The following is an 18,698-nucleotide window of genomic DNA, read 5'->3' as shown; positions in this document are numbered from 1 at the left end:
TCAGTCTAGATATTAAAAAAAAAAAAACCAGAAAACTGTGAGTCTTTTAAGTGGGAAAAAAGGGAGCTTTGAGGAGTATAAATTAAGAGTTTTCCATACCAGTGTATTCGGAATAGAACTAAATGACAGTTGATTACACTGATACACCGAATGGCAGATACACTGAGAGATTCTCTGCCTCTATAAAACTGGCACAGCGAGATTAGGACGGAGCCGTGTCAATGGGCAAAACGATGGCATTTGTATCCCACACGGCACTGTTTTGACCCTTCATGCTTAACCTTTTTATCCTCGGGTTTAACAAAATAAACTATCCTTCCAATTTGAGTAGCATGTTTTGGGATGTGTTTGTGTGCACCCAGTTTTAATTTTATAAATCACCATTTGATTAGAAATGTGGAAGTATTATGCTATGCCATTGAGTTGTAATTGTTCTGGTGGCCAGGGGTTCCCCACCCCCAAACATTATTAATCCCTGTATAACTTGATCTTCGTGAGATTCTAAATATGTAGTAGATATTCTAAAATATTTGTGCCAGTTTACTTTGTAAACCAGACTATCATCTTCTGCAGAACTGGTATGAAGTCTGGAGGAACCGTGCTTTGTAAAGATACACAACTGTTACTCTATAGTGAAAACTTCTAATTCTACCTTGCCTTAAGTGGCCCTTATTTCCTGACTGCCTCACAACTGTTGCTTGATCTGCTTGGAGCATTTCAGTCATTACAGACTCACAAAATGAGACAAACAAACTGATGTAATTTAACTCAATTTTTGCAATGATATATGCAAGTATTTTAGATGAACATACCCTTCTGTCTTTGCTTATGAAGTACTAAAGGCCTTCAATGGGAAATAGAGATACTTCAGAAATATGGGCACATTAAAGGAAATCATTGGTAACCGTGACTGCTTCATTAACTTGGTGGTTTGTTTTTAACTAGGCTCTTAGAAAGAACCATCAGGTCAGCAGTAGAAGAACATCTTTTTGATGTCAACAGCTCTGGAGATCAAAGTTCAGAAGACTCAGAACCTGGACCGTCATCAGCATCTTCCACACCCACCAGGCACCGAGGGCATCAATTTAAGAAGCAGGATGATGTTTGGCATGGTCGAGACAAGTAAGCTGTCATAGGCTTTGACCGCTTGAGTTTTCTCTTTCTGTCTTTAAGTCAGTCTCTATGTTACAGGCACACCTGCTCCTCTCATTTTAGCATCTAGATTAAAACTTTACAAGTGTTCACTACGGCCATTCTAAATTTAGCCCGCATTCCTGTTTCATCTAGATAGCTAGTATTTTGTTAGAAGCCATGTCTTAATTCATATATTTTATAACTTCCTGTTGAATGTCTTGTTTAGAGAAATCCTGTCCCGAGGCTTTTCCTTCTGTGTAAGTCAACATGAAATTGATTAAGTCAACATGAAGTTAGCTTCTTAGTCAACAGAGTTCCCTTTATTAAATACTAGAACATCCCTGTAATAACTCTAACACTTGGTTATGTTTTATTATTTTTTTAAAGTTGAACATTTTAATCAAAAGAAGAAAAGCTTAAGTTCTGTGTTATAATATTACTTAACTTTTAAAACTTTAAAATTTGCAGCCTAAATTTCAGGAATGGTATTACAAAGAGTTTATTCCCCATTAGTGGCTGTAGTAAAGTAAGAGTGCAAATCATCGTGCGTATTAATAATCATGAGGAAGATTCCCAAGGAAAAGTACTGTATATTGTTAACTGATTATATTGATGTTTCCCTGGAATGTTCCCAGTTTGTTTCCGTTTACTGTGTGGTTAATATTTTGACCTGATTATTAAGTGTTGACGACTAAATTTGACCCTAGTTCCACACATTCCCCACCACCCCTGCCCCAGCACTCATAATCCATAGCAAAATCTTTATGAAAAGCTCTCTTATTGCTGAAAGAAAATCACAGAAGATAAGCCGTGTAAGTAAATCCCTACTGTCTACCATTGAAGTGTACAAGAGCTATGTTAGCAGATGAATTCACACAGGCAGCAGCATCCATGATCTAACCCACTGACTTCACAAGGAAAGGACTCATTAGTTTAAGAGTTGTGTTGGAATTTCAGCCCAAACTGGACTTGTAACTGTGAGATCTCAGAACTAAAACTTCTTATCCAACAATTCAAAATATCATTTGGAGGATTATTATGTCTAGATTTAATCAGTACCACACACTAACTTTATATTAAAAAGCTATGCATCCATCGCAAATTTATATCCAAAACAAACTTTATTTTAAAACATAGTTTTAAGTGGGAAATGATGGTGCACACCTTTAACCCCAGCACTTGGGAGGTAGAGGCTGGAGAATCAGGAGTTTTCAAAGCCCATCTTGGCTACACAGAGATTTTTAAGGCTAGTCTGGACTTCATGAAACCCTGTCTCAAAAATAAATAAATAATAAGACAGGTTCCTGTTTTAAGAATTGTGTTAGAACTGGTAGAAAAGGGTAGTTATAATATTTCCTTAGAAAATAGAAAAATTGCAGCATCAGAAACGCTCACATTTGAAATCAGTCACAGATGGGTTTATATAAAACATTTAGCAGCAAATTTCATATACTGTCTGTCTGTTTTATTATGTGACAAGTACAATTTATTCATTAGCACAGTTGTTACCCTCTGCTTTGGCATTTTAAAAAAGATCTTCCCCGTGTCATGACAGGCTGCTTTCCACCCTCTCTCCTTGGACAGCGAATGAATTTGTGGGGTGGGAAGTGGTATCATAGCAGGAAGAGATTAGTGGTAGCAGCACTGGAGGCAGGTAGCAGGCAGGGATGGCCAGGTCAACAATGGGGAGGGGCCAGATGGGGCCAAGAAATGTGAATCACAAGCTAACTTCTCCCTCTGAGAGAACTTGGTGAGGTTAGTTTCCCAAGTCCACAGATATTTCTTGCATGTGTTATCTTTAGTGTATTCAATTAGCAACATGAGGAGAGCCTGCAGAAATGGGGAATGGTGGAGCCTGGCCAGTTGCAGACAACCCGTGGGACTCTAACCTTAATTTTTCTCCTCTGGCATCCCCATCACTGCTCACTGTAGTCCCTGTCTTGATCTTGTTACAGCTGAGAAAAAGAGTCTTGGGGTACAAATATTTACATCCTCCTAGGGTACCATATATGCCTACCATACAGAAGTTGCCACAGTACTCTTTCCTGGGCACCTGGTCCTTCCTTTTGCTCCTTGCTTGCATTCTCCATCTAGTTGAGAGACATCTGCCCATCTCACCTGACATGCTGGGCCACAGTCTTGCTGGACAGGACTTCTCTAGCTTCCAACAAACACTGAGCATCTTCTCTGGGTTCGTGCGGAACAAGGTCAATTATCTGTCTTGGTCCCAGAGCTAGGATTTTTACCTGGCTCAACTTTTCCCATAGTTCGTAGTCTTTGATGGCTGCCCTCTAGTCCCTGGTGGGCTCTCCTGACCTTCTCTTGCCCCTGGGCTGCCCTTCCAGCTCTCTTCTTTCCCCACTCCTCACCCTCTTGCTTTGCACACTTTCTAGCTGCCGAGTCTCCCAGCACCTCTACCCCAATCTCAGAATTTTCTTTTCTTCTTCCTTCTTCTATGGACTTCAGAATGCTTAGTCCTCTCTGATAACTGCAGTAGAGTCATTAATATTTTATAAATTGAAAGAACATCCAGGCTAGTCATTATAGCATGTAGGGAATGTATTATTCTTAGGGCTTAATTATAACTGATTAAATCAATTTAGCTAATTTTTCATCAGGTTTTACTTTTAAAAAAGAGGCACAATTAGTCCAGATCTTGTAATATTTTACCAAAACTGTGAGCCTCATGGAATATTTTTAAAGTGTTTTAGGGAAATCCATTTGTTTTGTTATATTACATTGCATCTCACGACTTATGGCTGTGATAATGAAACACTGTCCCCAGCCAGTGATGGTCTGAGGCCATCGTGACTTTTTATATAAGTATCACTGAAGGGAGAAAAGGACTGTGAATCATTTACTTCGGTGCAAATGATTCGTTGTCAAATTTACAAAGAAAAAAAAATCAAACTCAAATAATTGTTTGCCATAATAAAAGCATAAATGTTTAAGGAATATATCTAGTATATAAAAAGTTTCAATCTAATTTGTTTACTTAAAGAATCTGCTGGCTACCAGGTAAATAGAATATGCATGTTTATTTATATTTTATTATTGTTTAAAAGCAAGGTATCATGTTTAAGTGAGAGTAGTTTAAATCTTCCAAAACACAATGACCTGAAAACTTAATGCAACCATTTATTACATAAATTATATTATAATCCTGCTGTAAAGCAAAAAGAAAAGCATGCTCAATTGCAGGAATAATAAACGTCAGTATTATTAAAATATTACATGTGCATGAAGGAGAAAGAAAGAAATCCAGGGTGAAAAAGGGGACCCTGGGGAAAGATCCAAGTAATTAAAAGGAAAGGCTCAGAGTTCTAAGTCCAGTTAAAACTGAAATCATGTCAAATATGACAGCACTATGATGTGTGTTTGGGAAAGGAGTGGGTTCCTGTGCTGCAAGCCCTGGCTAACACTATGACTGAGGCACACTGGTGATGATGCAAGCTAGGTCTCCCTTTGGGAGCCGGCTCAGGTGAGCACTATACTGCCACCTTGCTGCATGTCGATGTCAGCAGCTTATTCTGCTTATTTGTTGGTTGTTCCAGACGACTAAAAAAGAAAATCAGCTCTCCATTTGATTTTTTAAAATATTTTTCAGTTTCTGTACTAGTGTGCTCCCACAACAAAGTACACAGACTGATAGGCCTAAACAACAGTGTGCATTTGTTCACAGAGCTAGGGACTGGCAGGTCCATGGTCAAGGGAGAGGCAGGGCTGGTTTTAGGCAAGATCACTGTCCTGGGCCTGACATGACTATATTTGCACTGTCCTCATGGGATCTTCCTCCTTTCCGTGTGTGCTTTCCTGATGTCTCTTGTATGGACAGCACTCACACTGGATGTCCTGCTGTAATGACCTCCGTTAGACTGAATGACTTCTGAGCGGCCTTTCCCTCACCACGGGTATATTAGGCATCAGAACGTCGACACAGGAATTGTGAGGGGACACAGATGAGTCTATATCAAGCACGATAGGACCTCACTAAAAATTATAATCGAAACATAGTAGTTTTGGGAAATAGGCGGGGTAATAAGAAGACAGAATTTGAAGGATGAAACATATCTTGGATTTGCAACCAAACTCCTGCAGCCATCTGCAGAAGATACTGTGTGTGGGTGTAATGCCTGCATGCTAGACGCTGTCAGCTTTACATCCTCTCTTCAATTAGTTTGTCCGTAAACAAACTTCCTTGTTGGGACCACCAGCTCACAAATAATGACACAAAGACTTATTATTAATTATGAAAACTTAGGCTTGTCCCACTAGCTCTTATAACTTAAACTATCCCCTTTCTTTTAATCTATGTTTTTTAACATGGCTCAGTTACCTTTATTCTGTACTGCCTATCCTGCTTCCTCTCCATCTGGCTGGCGACCTGTCTTTCTTCTTCCCAGAGTGCTCTTTGTCCAGAAGACCTGCCTATACCTGCTGCTGTTTAGCTTTTATTAAACCAATCATCACAGTGACACATCTTCACACAGTATAAAGGAATATTCTATAACAGTTTTTCCTTAAGTGTCTCTGATAAATGTATATAAATCTTCACACAATTTTAACACATACGTCTGTTCTACATTCTAAAATGACCAAATTATACAGCACTAAAAATATCTAAAGATAATAAAACTTTGAAAATATGTTAGTAGTTTTTAATTCATAATTTCCTTTCTATTATAGTGTAAAGGTGTGAATTTATTGCAGAATAAGTATTTAATGCTGTCTTTCCATGGGGCATGTGATGAGCTGACAGTAAAATATGGTGTCTATTTTTGGTTGTCAAATTCATTTATTTCCAGATGCAGGTTTAGGGTGAGGGAATTACACTAACTCAGCCATGCTATGAGACTCTCAATCATTTCTGCCTTACCAAGCCATAGTGCTGTTGGTAGTTTAATTTGATCCATGATATAGATTAAAATAAAACTTTGCTAAGTCATTAATTTTGTGGAAACTTCTTACAGGACTGGTTAAAATACTAATGTTTTGATAGTACAAGTGAATTAAAGCCCATGATGATGATATTCCTGTGTGATGTCATGTAGTGACTATATTATAGAGTTTCCCCTTCACATTTTAAAATAAGATTAAGCTTTTTTTTTTCTTTCAGGGAACTTATCAATAAGGAGAATATTCCCTATGGCTTCAGCAACTATGATGAATGTATTTTGAACGTCCAGGAAGCAGAAAGATTCCCGGATGATACTTGTGATTATGTAGAAGAAAGAAGTAAACCCAAGCGTCAGAAATCCAGTTCCAGGCTTACAGAGCTCAGTGAAAATCATGATGGGCTCCTGGTAAGTAGGTATTTTAGTAACTTCTTTACTTTATCCTGTAAAGAAATATCTCTCTTGCTTAATTTAAAGAAATGGGATTTCACAAAATTATAGGCGTTCTGAGAAAGACCTCCAACCCAGAAAGTACATGCATTTGTGTTTCTGTTTAGTAAATGTAGTGATTAAGGCAGAGAAATGTGACTTTCTGCCCAAAGAGCAAGAGACAAATCTTTGGTGTTGTTTAAATTGACTTTTAATCTAATTTTTAAACATTTTTACATTTTTGTAAATCAAAATGTTCATAAAACACATTTCCTTAGTTCCCCTCATCTTATTTATTCTTGTCCATATGAACACTTGAAATGGATAAACACAAAGCAAGGTTAGAGAGGCAACCATCCTATGCTCAAAAACATTTTCCTGTTTGATGTCAAACTTAAACCCTTATAATACTTTACTCCTGGTTAATCAAAAGCAAAAAAGAATTAATGGTCAACACAGTTACTGCATACCAGAACTTTGAGGCATCAATTTGATGTCTAAGTTTTTGCAATTTTTTCATTCAGTAGCAATATCTATATGACTATTTGATATTCATCCTCCTTTTTATTTATGCTGCAGCTTCTCTGAAAAATGAAACCCCAAATCTGCCTTGTGATTTCCTTTTTGCTATTTTTTTTTAGAAAGGCAAAATTAACAACAACAACCCTATAAATAAATGGATAACAGAACTAGAGACCCCAGTAGAGGTGGAAATGGAGTGTCTGTCTGGTGTAGATTCACTAGTCTCCTTTATCATTCACCTATTTTATTGCTTCATGCTAGGGTGACTATACATTTATTAAAATTACAGATTGTCTGTTTTCCCGTTGTTAATTTCTATATGTGCTTAGAAAAATTCTACATTTTCCCCTAAGTAAAGCATGTATAATACAAATTAGAAATACATTTAATAACATTCTGAAGACGAAGAATCACTACATATTTTTATATTAACATCAGTGAAAAGTTTTCTTCCTCTTTTGTTAAAATGTGTGTGTGTGTGTGTGTGTGTGTGTGTGTGTGTGTGTGTGTGTGTGTGTGTAGAGACGGACAGACAGACAGACAGACAGAGACAAAGATAGATAAACAGATAGACAAGGAATTTAACCCAGTCCTCACATGTGTTGAGCCCACGTATCACATCTCTAGCCCCTGAAGAGTAAACAATTAAGTAAAGTAACCCCATTAACTCTTTATTTGACTCATGATTTGCTTATCTGCCAAAGAGATTTATAGTGAATAAAAGTCTGAAGCCTGGCTTTACAGCTTGGAAAGAATATACTTCTTAGTTTCAATCTTTTTAAAAAAACAAAAACAAAAACAGGAGTTTAACCCATCAACTTTCCCACAGGGAATCGTGTTGTAAAGCTGCTAGATGGTAACTGTGAAGAGAAGTGGAAAGAAACATTCACTTCGTTTTTCTTTTTATCTATCTATCTATCTATTTATCTATGTGTGTGTGTGTGGGGGGGGGATAGTATAAGATCTTTTTTCAGTTATTTTTGTTTCTGTATTATTCTTTCATATATTACATGCCAAATGCAGTTTCCCCCCTCCCCTCCCCCTAGTCCTCTCTACCCCCCAAAACCACCCCCCTCCATCTCCTCTCAGAAAAGGGCAGGCCTCCCATGGACATCAACCAAACACAGCATAACAAGCTACAATAAGACCAGGCACATACCATCACATCAAGGCTGGACAAGGCAACCCAGTAGGAGGAAAAGGGTCCCACAAGCGGGCAAAAGAGTCAGAGACAGCCCCTGCTCCCACTGTTAGGAATCCCACAAGAACATCAAGCTGTTCAGCCATCGCATATATGCAGAGGATCTAGGTCAGACCTCTACAGGCTCCCCGATCTCTGCAAATCCCCATGAGTCCCAGTTAGTTGATTATGTGGGCCATGTTCTTGTGGTGTCCCTGACCTCTCTGGTTCCTCTGGATCCTTCCTCTTCCCGCTGCAGGACGCCTGAGATCCACCTAATGTTTGGCTATGGGACTCTGAGGAACATTCACTTCTTAAGATACATGTCTGAACTTTGAAAAGATTTCAATGGGAGATTCCTTGTTCCAATTGGCTTTTGGTGTGTGAAAGAATTTGCCCCTCCCCAGTCACCAGCTTCTACATTCAAGCTCTGCGCATATCACATTTACACAAATGAGATCAGTGGACTTCTTTGCAATTAATAATTTAAATCCTGCCAGCAAACTTGGCAGGTAAACTTACTCCTCTGCAAAGTGATGCTATTCTCAAAGGTCTTTGCCTGTTTTTTTTTTTGTTTGTTTGTTTATTTTTTTTTATTTTTTTGTTCCATGAACTTTAAAGTTTTATTTTTATTGTTTTTAACTATGTGTAGATGTGTGTTTCAAGTGTGGGTATGTACACATGAGTTCAGGTGCCTGTGGAAGCCAGAGGCATCGGATCACCTGCAGAAAGGGTTTCTGACAGTTGTGAGCTGCCTGATGTGGCTGCTAAGATTTGAACCTCGGTCCTCTGGAAGAGCAACAACAAAATGCTCTTAACTACTGAGCTATCTCTTCAGCCCCAAATTTTATTTGATTTTTTTTAATTGTCTCACTATGTAGCTCTCTGGCTGGCCTGGAGCCCATTCTGTAAACCAGACTGGCCTGGAACTCACAGAGGTCCACCTGCTACTGCCTCCCAAGTGCTTCCATGAATTTAAAACTCCAGCATTCATAGGTAAACACATGCAAAGATGACAGAACACAACAGTGAGTAGTGTTTCTCACACTGTGTGTGTGTGTTAACTTCACTTTCTCCAACTTCAAAAACTTTCCCCACCCCAATTCAAGGTTTTTACACTTGGGGGAAATATTTGTTTTTATACAAAGTCTAAATTAAGAAGAAAAGGAAATAACTAGATCCATTCTGTATGTCAGAAAATAGTCTAGAAATTTGATACATAAATAAGAAAAATGGAAAAATTTCTACCTTTGTGAAGCTTAAAATCTATGGGGGGAGGGAATCAAAATAAGTAAAGCACTAAGCGTGAAACCATGATAATCACTAGAAGAAAGTGGAGGGGATGATCAGAGGAATTTTAGAGGACAGGGTGTACAATTATAGTACCAGCTGGGACAAAGATCTCCCATCAGAGTGTTGTAAAACAAAGTTCAGACATGTATCTTGAGAAATGAATGCTCCTATCCACACCTCTCCACAGTCACCACCTTACACACTCAACTCACTGTTCCCAGTGCGAAAGCTGATGGGTTAAACTCATTTTTTAAAAAGGGGATTCAGACTAAAAAGTATATTCTTTCCAAGCTATAAAGCCAGTGTCAGACTTTTAATCACCATAAATCTCTTTGGCAGTGATGAGAGAAGACCTCCCTGGGAATTTGACTTTGCTTATAAAACCCAAGGGTAATGGAACAGGCCATCTAAGTAAAACTACAGGTGTGAAGACCCTCAGCAGATCACTTATCTGCAAAGTCCAAGGGATTGTGGAAGGCAGATCGAAAGCCTCTGGGGATGGGAGAACAGATTAGCTGGATTCTCAAACATCATTAGGAGGATTGACTTACTGTGGGTAAGACGAGAAGCCAGTCAAGTGTTCTTTGATCAGAGAATGCAGATAACTTAATTTTGATATTACTGCTGAATTGAACACGGACACACGTGATCAAGGGCGGAAGCCGGCACAGCAGTGAAATGCTCTGGCCATAATCCTGGTCTGCGATAACAGCTTGGCCTAGGATGATACCAAAGGCAGCACACCAGCCCTGCAGGAGCCTGGTGCTGCCAATTTATGAGGAGAAGAAGACAGACGTTTGGGGAATGATGTTGCCTTCGGAGCATGTTAAGATGGAGTGTCCTGTCAGATATGGAAGAGGAGCTAGCAGCGCGGCAATTGGATTTCTGGGCCTAGAGTTCAGGCAACGTGCCTTGGCTCGAGACATGTGTGATGGCCATCAGACAGAGATATACTCAAAGACAGTACACTGGAGGAGATAACCAAGGAGGGAGTATGGGGGGAAGAGTGGCCCAGATAATGAACACTGAGGCACACCAACATTTAGAGAATGGGAAAATAAGCACACAAAAGAGACTTAACAAGTAGCCAGGAAATAGAGGGAAAATGAGGCCAGTTGGAGCCAGTTGGATGTCTTAGCAACTAGGTCACTGAGGGTCTTAAGGAGAAGGGGTCAGAGATGAGGCCAGGAGTGGACTGAGTCTGGCCATTTCAATTCACAAGTGAAGCTCACTGTTGATCTTAGGAAGAGAATACTGATAGAGACAGGAGCAGAAGCCATTCCCAAAGGAGGAGAGTAATGGCAGCCATAGAGGCTTAACGGACCCAGATCAGCCAAAGAGAGAACCATGTGCAGAACTCCCCAGACCCTCGCAGGCTTGGTGTCCATACAGCAGGACTCCCATCGTCATTTTCTTTGGCTTCTCTGGGAAGTGAAGACACAGAGATCATTAGGGTCTAGGGAACAGGTCACTCAGGAAGAAAGCAGAGGCAATGAGCTGCCAGTCAGCGTTGGGTTGCTGTGTGTCAGCTCCATATCATCTCTAGTGACCATTTCCCTTCCTCCTTGCCTGTAACTCTGCCTACACCCTTAGTTTTCAGGAGAAAAGCTAACCCCTGCCTTATCTAAAAAGCCAAGATAGTGGGCTGTGTTTTAACTATTCCCCTTACTCTAATCTAAAAGAAATCCTAAATCTCAGGCCATTTAATAGTTTTACCTGACCCAATGACAAGTGATTTTTTTTTTTTTGGCTTGTTTTCAATTTCTGAGGCTAGCCTATAAGGCAAAATAAAACAAAACAAAAACCTCCTTTGGAAAATTTATTTACTAAACACTCTCCCCACCCTGCATGTGCATACACACACACACACACACACACACACACACACACACACACACACACACAATCTCTTACACATATGGTTTTCATAAACTAATCTCTATAGGTCTAGAAAATAGTTTCTTTATCCCCCCAAAAATGTTCTCTCTAGAAAACAGTCAACAACGTGACTAGAAGCCACCAGAGACTAATGCATCTTCCTTCTAAACACAGGAAAAGAGAACTTGTATATTAATTCTCTCATCACAAACCTATCCATACTCATAGAGAATTAGAAGCAACTTTATTATTTAGAAATATAAGATAAAGAAATAAGTAATATCCAGATGTGGGTTCAGTAAGATACAATGTAAGCATTAGAAATTATGGTTAAGAAGACTAATAAAATGAAAAGTGTTGATAATTGTATTTGAAGTGCTTTATAAATTTAATCCTTCCAGTAGACAGGAGAGTATTATTAACTGTCTTCATTCTAAACGCAAAGGCATGAAATGTAGGTGACTGAATATCTAATTCATAAGTGAGGAGTAGCAGTTCCAGTATGGGGTCCTTTAATAACAGTAAGCTATGAGGTGTGTGTGTGTGTGTGTGTGTAGAATTCATTTCTGGAAAAAAGACTGAAAGAAAATGTTTACCTGAAAGTGGTTGCATAATATGATGGTATTACCAGAAATGATTCTTCTTCTTCTCTTTGTTTTCCCAATATATCCTATTAGAATATATAATTCTACAGTAAACACTAAGTTTCAAACACTAAGAATTAAAAGTAAACACTAGGTAGTAAGAGCCAACTCCAGTAGCGCTCACCTTTGTGAGCAGCTGCCACGGAACGTCTGAAATCTCAGCTGAGGTTCACAGGAGGGGAATGGGTCTTGCAGTTAGTCGTGTCTTAATTTCGGCTTTCGCTTCATTGCTTCATAGCAAGGCAAGTGAGAAGAGTAGTCGAGCTCAGTGCTAAAGCTCGTGGGTCACGTGTGCAAGGCTGAGGGTTCAATCCCCAGCTCTGCTAAAACAAATAGCCACAAGTAGGTAGGTGTGTGCTGAAGCTTCAGTTACTATTTATGTAAAATAAGGACATTATTATCTCTTTTGACCTTTTGTGAGTTAAATGCAACTAAATTTTCTAAAGTATAGGTAAAAGGGAACATAGTGAAGGTTTTAGCTTCTGATGCCTAGTGCCTCTCCTTGGTTTAAATTCAAATACTCAGCCATCTGCACTTTTTGCCATAGTCCTTTACCTACGCAGCCCTGTAGTCGAATTTTGCCCACACTTTTCTGCAGAAACCCAGGTTCTATGTTATGAACTGGCCCTTTAAGGCCCTTCTGCAGCTGCCTACTGTGCCCTGTGTTTGACCCATGGTCTCTTTGTCTCTTGGCCTTTTTGCAACACTGGTCTCTCCTTGCCCTCTTCTCAGAGTGACTGTTTACTCTGCTGCTGGAGCCTCACTGGCTCACCTTCCTTAAGTCATGCTTGGCTGTGTTAACCAAATCTTGACATCTCTCGGCCAGAGCCTTTCTTATGATCTTCTCCAACCCTAAGATTTCAGCAGTCTCTGCAGACGGGTTCCCAATCAGGTTTGCCTCACATAACACCTAAAGTCAACATGTTAAAACTGGCTTTTCCTCTGCTCTGTGATCTCTTCTGATCTTGGGGTGTCCCTCTTATGCAGCCACATGGTGTTCCCCTTGGTTGTTCTAAGCTCTGTCCTTTTCCTTCTCTTCAGCCCTTCCTCCAACTTTCTGCTGTCAAATGTAGTTTATTATATTTAAAATATCTTGCAATATCAGCAATATGGCTTGGAGGTAAAGGTGCTTGCTGCCAAGCCTGACTATCTTAGTTCAATTCTAGAGACCAACATAATGGAAGTAAAGAACTGAATCCAGCAAGTTGCCCTTTGACCTCCACATATATACCTTGGCAAGGTTATGCCTCCTCCCATGCACACTCATTCACATAAAAATAAAAGGTCATTTAACGATAAACTATTCTGATTCCTTTCCCCCTTGTCTTACCATTTGCGTGACTGATACCCTTTTCTAATTAATTTGGCGTCCAAACAGTCGGCTAGCACGTCTGTACACCTCCACTCTGCCTCCACTGGACCCTTCCATCTGCCGCTGCAGAACAAATCACCCACCCAATACAGACAGCGCTTTTAAACTCCATCAGCATAAGATGGCAGCAGATCCTGCCCAAACTACACAGCAGTTATCTTCTATGCAGGACCACGAGTGAGTGCAAATGCCTGTCACTGTGTAACACTGGCACAGTCACTCACGTCTCCAGCAAGCGCTGCCGTGGGGACTGAGGACAGAAATGGTGGCTAAGCAGGCACACTTGTTCCGCCTACCTGAGTCTGCCTTCTCAGAGGATGAGACCGGCGACGAGTTCATAAGTACGGTCAGATGCAATACTTACCAACTATGGAAAGCCATAAATCGGGATAAAGAGAAGAAACAGCGGGAGGCTAAAGACTGATACTGAAGAGAAGGGTCAGCAGGGCAAGGCTCATTGCAAATGACGCTGACGCAGGACCTCAGAGAAGAAGGAGTAAGCCCTCGGGGTCTCTACAACAGTCGTGTCCAGGCAGGAGTGGCAGCCTTCTCTTTTTGAGGATGCAAAGAAGCTGGGTCTGGATTGAGAGGAGAGTGATAGAGCATAGTGTCAGATATGTCGGAGGAGCCCCTGTTGCTTGAGGCTTTGGGCCATTTTTAGGACTTGACTTTGAATATGAGTTGCCACCAGAGGAAGTCTTTTTTTCATCATACCTTAGGAAGGACCAGTCTTTTAAGAAGAGCTTAACATGTCGTGCGATCCCCGGGAGGATGCCATTTTCAGTGGTGTTGACATTGCGGTTTTTCATAAGAGGAAATAAGATGCAAGAAGAGACACAGCTGGCAGTTGATGGAGACAGAATTTAAAGCCGAAGATCCTAACCCACACCATCATCCTAACCATGCATTATACTGTCTCTCTGTTTCTACCCCTTGATGGAGTCAAGATTGTCAACTCAGAATTCTAGACGAGTAGGCCAAATCATGACAAATAACACATTTACCTTATTTTCTACTCTGTTTATTTTACAGAGATTTTTCTGGTGAGCTAATGAAGTTATTGTGAACCTTAATCAAATTTCCTTTCTAAAGGGTTTTTTTTTTTTTTTTTGGCATAGTAGGTTATAAATATGTAGGTGAATACACGCTGTTTAATTTGTTGCTTTTTGTTTATTTTCACAACACAAGTTAACTGTATATCTTTGATGTAGAAATTTTTGAGTTCAAAAGAATTTAGGTCAAAATTTCAAGACAGCTATTTTTCTGATGCTATTGAACTTAACAATAAGCAAGTAAAAAGCACATTCAGTCTTAGTTTAAGAATAACTTATTCTGTGCTCAGTTCCCTGAATTAGATTTAGAAGGCTTTAACCTAGCTAAACATGGTGGCGCATGCCTGTAATGTGTATAATCCCAGTACCTGGGAGGCAGATGCAGGAAAATCTTGACATTGTCTAGGAGAAAGGATGCAGAGGCAAGAGAAAGCATTGACCACATTCACAGAGGCAGGAAAAATCCTTACAAATGTGCCTCCTGATAAGCATTAAGCTCACTTAGTCAACCTGAAATATCTACTATTCTAAATATGTTTCCTATTTATAGTCTGTTCTCCTAATTATTATGAAGGTTAATGTCAGATACAGTAGGAAAGGTATGTTCTTAACCCCACTGCCTTTTATGGATGTTTTCAACTTGGATACAATTATAAATATAACCTTCAAGTCTAAATGAACAAATGCCTTGATACAGCTAGCTTTGGCCAAGAAATTATTTTAAATCCCCCTCTGACCAATGTTGGATTGGAATTAAAAACTAGACTCAAAACCTATTTGCCCACAGATTTAAACACTAGAGGACAAAATGACTTTGTCTTCAAAAGCTGTACATGCTGACAGAGCTTTTTAGAGGACAAGGTCAAAAGGCCTCCTCTGAATAAACATGTCACGCTGAAGGTCATGGTAACACTGCCAGTCAAAACAAGTCTATGACTCTAACCTTGAGTTCAAGAAAGGAGATTGTGATATGACCTCATTAGTAAAGGATCAGTGGCAACTTTAAATTCCTTTTTTTTTTTTTACTTTCATGCATTTTATGTTTTAGTGCTTAAAATATGTAGGCTAGGGCCAGCTGGATGGATCAACAGGTGTACATGTCCTGGCAACCTGAGTTTGATCCCTGGATCCCAAAAGATGGAGGGGGGAAAGTGGCCCTATAGAGCTGTCATCTGAATCCGCTCTCATGCAAGCGTCCAGGCATCCACGTGCACATGCACACATACCCAAAGAACTACTGATATCATAAAGAGGGACCATGAAGAGCTCACAAGCTCTTCCCATCCTCATCCTTTTCTTCCAGTCATGAAGTAGCCATAGGCCCGGTAACGGTACATGTCCTGCCTCTCCTGCTGAGATGTGAGATATGATATGTGTGGCTTCCAGACCTGGCTGGTGAAATCTCCCATTTGCTCCCTCCTCCTATGAACTGGAAAGAAGAAGAAATGTCCCAGAGCAAGCCTGGAGCTTTGTGCTGAAGAAGGCAGCTGTTCTGGGCCCCTATAATACTCAAGAAACATACCATGTGCCTCCCCCGCCCCCCGCCCCCCTCCCGCCCCAGTTCTTTGAGTCATTGAATTTGGACTTCATGTTATTTGAGTTACCCTAAACGATGCCACAGCGCTCATTCACAGTGGCACATTGATCGCTCATGCTGAGCTACGCTGGGCACCAGGAGTGCGGTGGCAAATGTGATCCAGACAAACCACTGATCTTGCCCTCATTACTTTCATAGTTTGCCTGCCCCAAACACACTTTGTCACAGTGTTTACAATACCTTTGTTTTTGTCATAGGCCCTGAATAGGGAAGTTAACCATTAATTGCCAAAACACAGAATGCAGAAGCCAATGTGTTCTTTCTGTATTCAACCATACACAAGGGAAAGGAATCTTGGATTTGTATATAAACAGAGCAAGGTTTGTTTAAAAGTAACAACGTACTAGCTGCTTTTTCAGATGGTCAGATGGAAGGGAAGCTATAGCTCAAACACCAGGGTGGCTGGCACTGAGGAGAAACTGCTCAGATTTCTTGTGTTGTGGCTTTGATTCTTTTTCTTTAAAAAAAAAAAAAGGTATTGGCTTATGAAGAATTGGGTTGTATTGTAGTGTTTTTCCCCATTTCTCTCCTTCCTCTTTGCCCTCCCACCCCATAGTCATCTTTCCTCTTTGGTGCCACAGACCACCTTTCACCTCTCCTCCACTTTCTTCACACTCTTTGTCCTCCTCTATCTAGTTTCAGATTTGGTATCCACTCTCCTAACTCGTTACTTGTTATTCACACAAACATTAAAAGCTAGGGGTCCTCATGTGAAATAGAAGATGCATTTGTGTCTTTCTGAGACTGGGTCGCTTCATTTAATGTAAACTTTTCAGTTCTATCCATTTTGCCACAAAATTCATGGTTTCATGTTTTATTAACAGCTGGTTAAAATTCCATTGTGTATTAACCACATTCTTGTTATGCATTCTTCTGTTGCTGGACATGTATGCTGGCTTCATTCCCTTGCAGCACCAAATAGTGCATCAGTAAACATGGATGTGTAGGTGTCTCTGTGGTAGGAGATGGAGTGCTTTGGGTATATGCCCCATCATGGTATAGCTGGGTCATATGATAGTTCTATTTTTAATTCTTTGAGAAACTTCTACACTGATTCCCATTGTGGTTGCACTAGCTTATACTCCCCCAATAGCAGATAAGAAATGCAAAGAACATTTCTTTTTTTATGCAGGCAATTGAACCCAGGGCCTTGCTCTACTGCTGAGCTACTTGCCAAGCCCAAGAGATGCCCTTTGGAGCAAACTGATTTATAATCAGACCATTCTACTCATCATAGACTATTGTTTACTCAAAGTCATATTAGTATTGTATTCCACAACAGTAATATATTAAGCTGGGTGTGAGAGCACACAACTGTATCCTAGCACTTTCAAGATGGAGGTCTGAGGATCACCTCAAGAGCATCCTACATTACATGAGACTGTGTCTCAAACAACAACAGCAGGAAACGGCTATTAAATGAGCAGTGACTGTTACATCGGTTCTGATTAGATTCGAGGTCATTCCTCCATTGGATTTCCAAACCATCCTGATTTTCTGGCAATCTGAGTTTTGCACTTTAGCCAAAAAGCTTTTTTAGCTAATGTGGATGTTACAGTCAACCCTTTCCATAACACTATCAGTCGTCTGTTAAAATGATGATAGGAGTCATTTTATCTTTACGCCAATAACCATTTTAACAGAGTGTGTCTGTATCTATTTTTTCCTGATTTTTCTATTTTAAAGAAAGAATGATACGCTGTTGAGTTTTTCTTTCCTTCCCTCATAGCAAACAACATGTTTTGTGTTACAGAACATGGAAAGTCTTAGTTCTGTGCAGTCGCATGAAAGACCTGGACCTGAAGCTGTTGAACTGAGGTCCAATGAAAGGTAAGTTTAGAATTTTCTTCTCACCCTGTTTTCAAGGGCATGAAAAGATTTTCTTCACTAAACACAGTGTGAGCTATGAGAACTCAGAAAAGAGTAGGAGGAAAGGATTGTGTGTATTTATTGTGAATAGAGTATTTGGCATGCAGACTCTATTATTATGGCTAATAATCACATCCAGGTATGATTTTCTTACAGGTTTTTTTTCTCTACATGCATTATTTTTAGGATATAATGTTTTGCCAGGTGGTGGTGCACACCTTTAATCCCAGCACTCAGGAGGCAGAAGCAGGCAGATCTCTGAGTTTGAGGCCAGCCAGGTCTACAGAGTGAGTTTCAGGACAACCACAGCTACACAGAGAAACCTTGTCTTGAAAAATCAAGATATAATATTATTATTAATTATTTGAAATTTTCATAAAATCTATTTTGGTCATATTCAACATCTCTCCTCCAACTTCTCCAGATCCACCCCTCTCCCTTACTCAGACACACCCAAGTGTGTTGTCTAAATACTCTTGGATGTGGGAACTGCCCTGGAGTTTGGATCACATCCTTAAATAAAACTGACCCTTCGTCTCCTAGCAGCTATCAAATGCCATATAGTGCCTCAGCTAGTGTTGGGACTCGTACCCTCCTACACACACACACACACACACACACACACACACACACACACACACACTCCACCCCCCACACTCCCCTTCAATGCTGGGATTGTTTTTCTCTCTTGAGCTTGTGCAGATCTTGTGAAGCAGTCATGAAACTGCTATGACTCCACATGTGTTGCTATGCCCATAGATTAGTACATCTCCAGGCTGTCTATTAAATCTTAACTTTCTGTTCGATTTTGTTTTTGAATTTTATGAGAATTC

General features: G+C 40.1%; 1 protein-coding gene across 2 annotated transcripts in view; it reads left to right on the top strand.

Annotated features, from left to right (window-relative positions):
- The window catches only part of Fam13a (family with sequence similarity 13 member A), a 92,986-nt gene that overhangs the window by 34,528 nt on the left and 39,760 nt on the right, over positions 1-18,698 (top strand). For both annotated transcript variants that reach the window (XM_028895265.2, XM_028895264.2), the window contains 3 exons: positions 946-1,122; positions 6,251-6,437; positions 17,750-17,826. In XM_028895265.2, the coding sequence (XP_028751098.1) occupies positions 946-1,122; positions 6,251-6,437; positions 17,750-17,826 (441 nt within the window). The remainder of the gene's footprint in view (positions 1-945; positions 1,123-6,250; positions 6,438-17,749; positions 17,827-18,698) is intronic.

The sequence above is a fragment of the Peromyscus leucopus genome, chromosome 3 (genome assembly GCF_004664715.2).
Source record: "Peromyscus leucopus breed LL Stock chromosome 3, UCI_PerLeu_2.1, whole genome shotgun sequence".
Lineage (NCBI taxonomy): Eukaryota > Metazoa > Chordata > Mammalia > Rodentia > Cricetidae > Peromyscus > Peromyscus leucopus.
The sequence above is the reverse complement of the archived record's forward strand: the minus strand, read 5'-3'. Positions and strand labels throughout refer to the sequence as shown.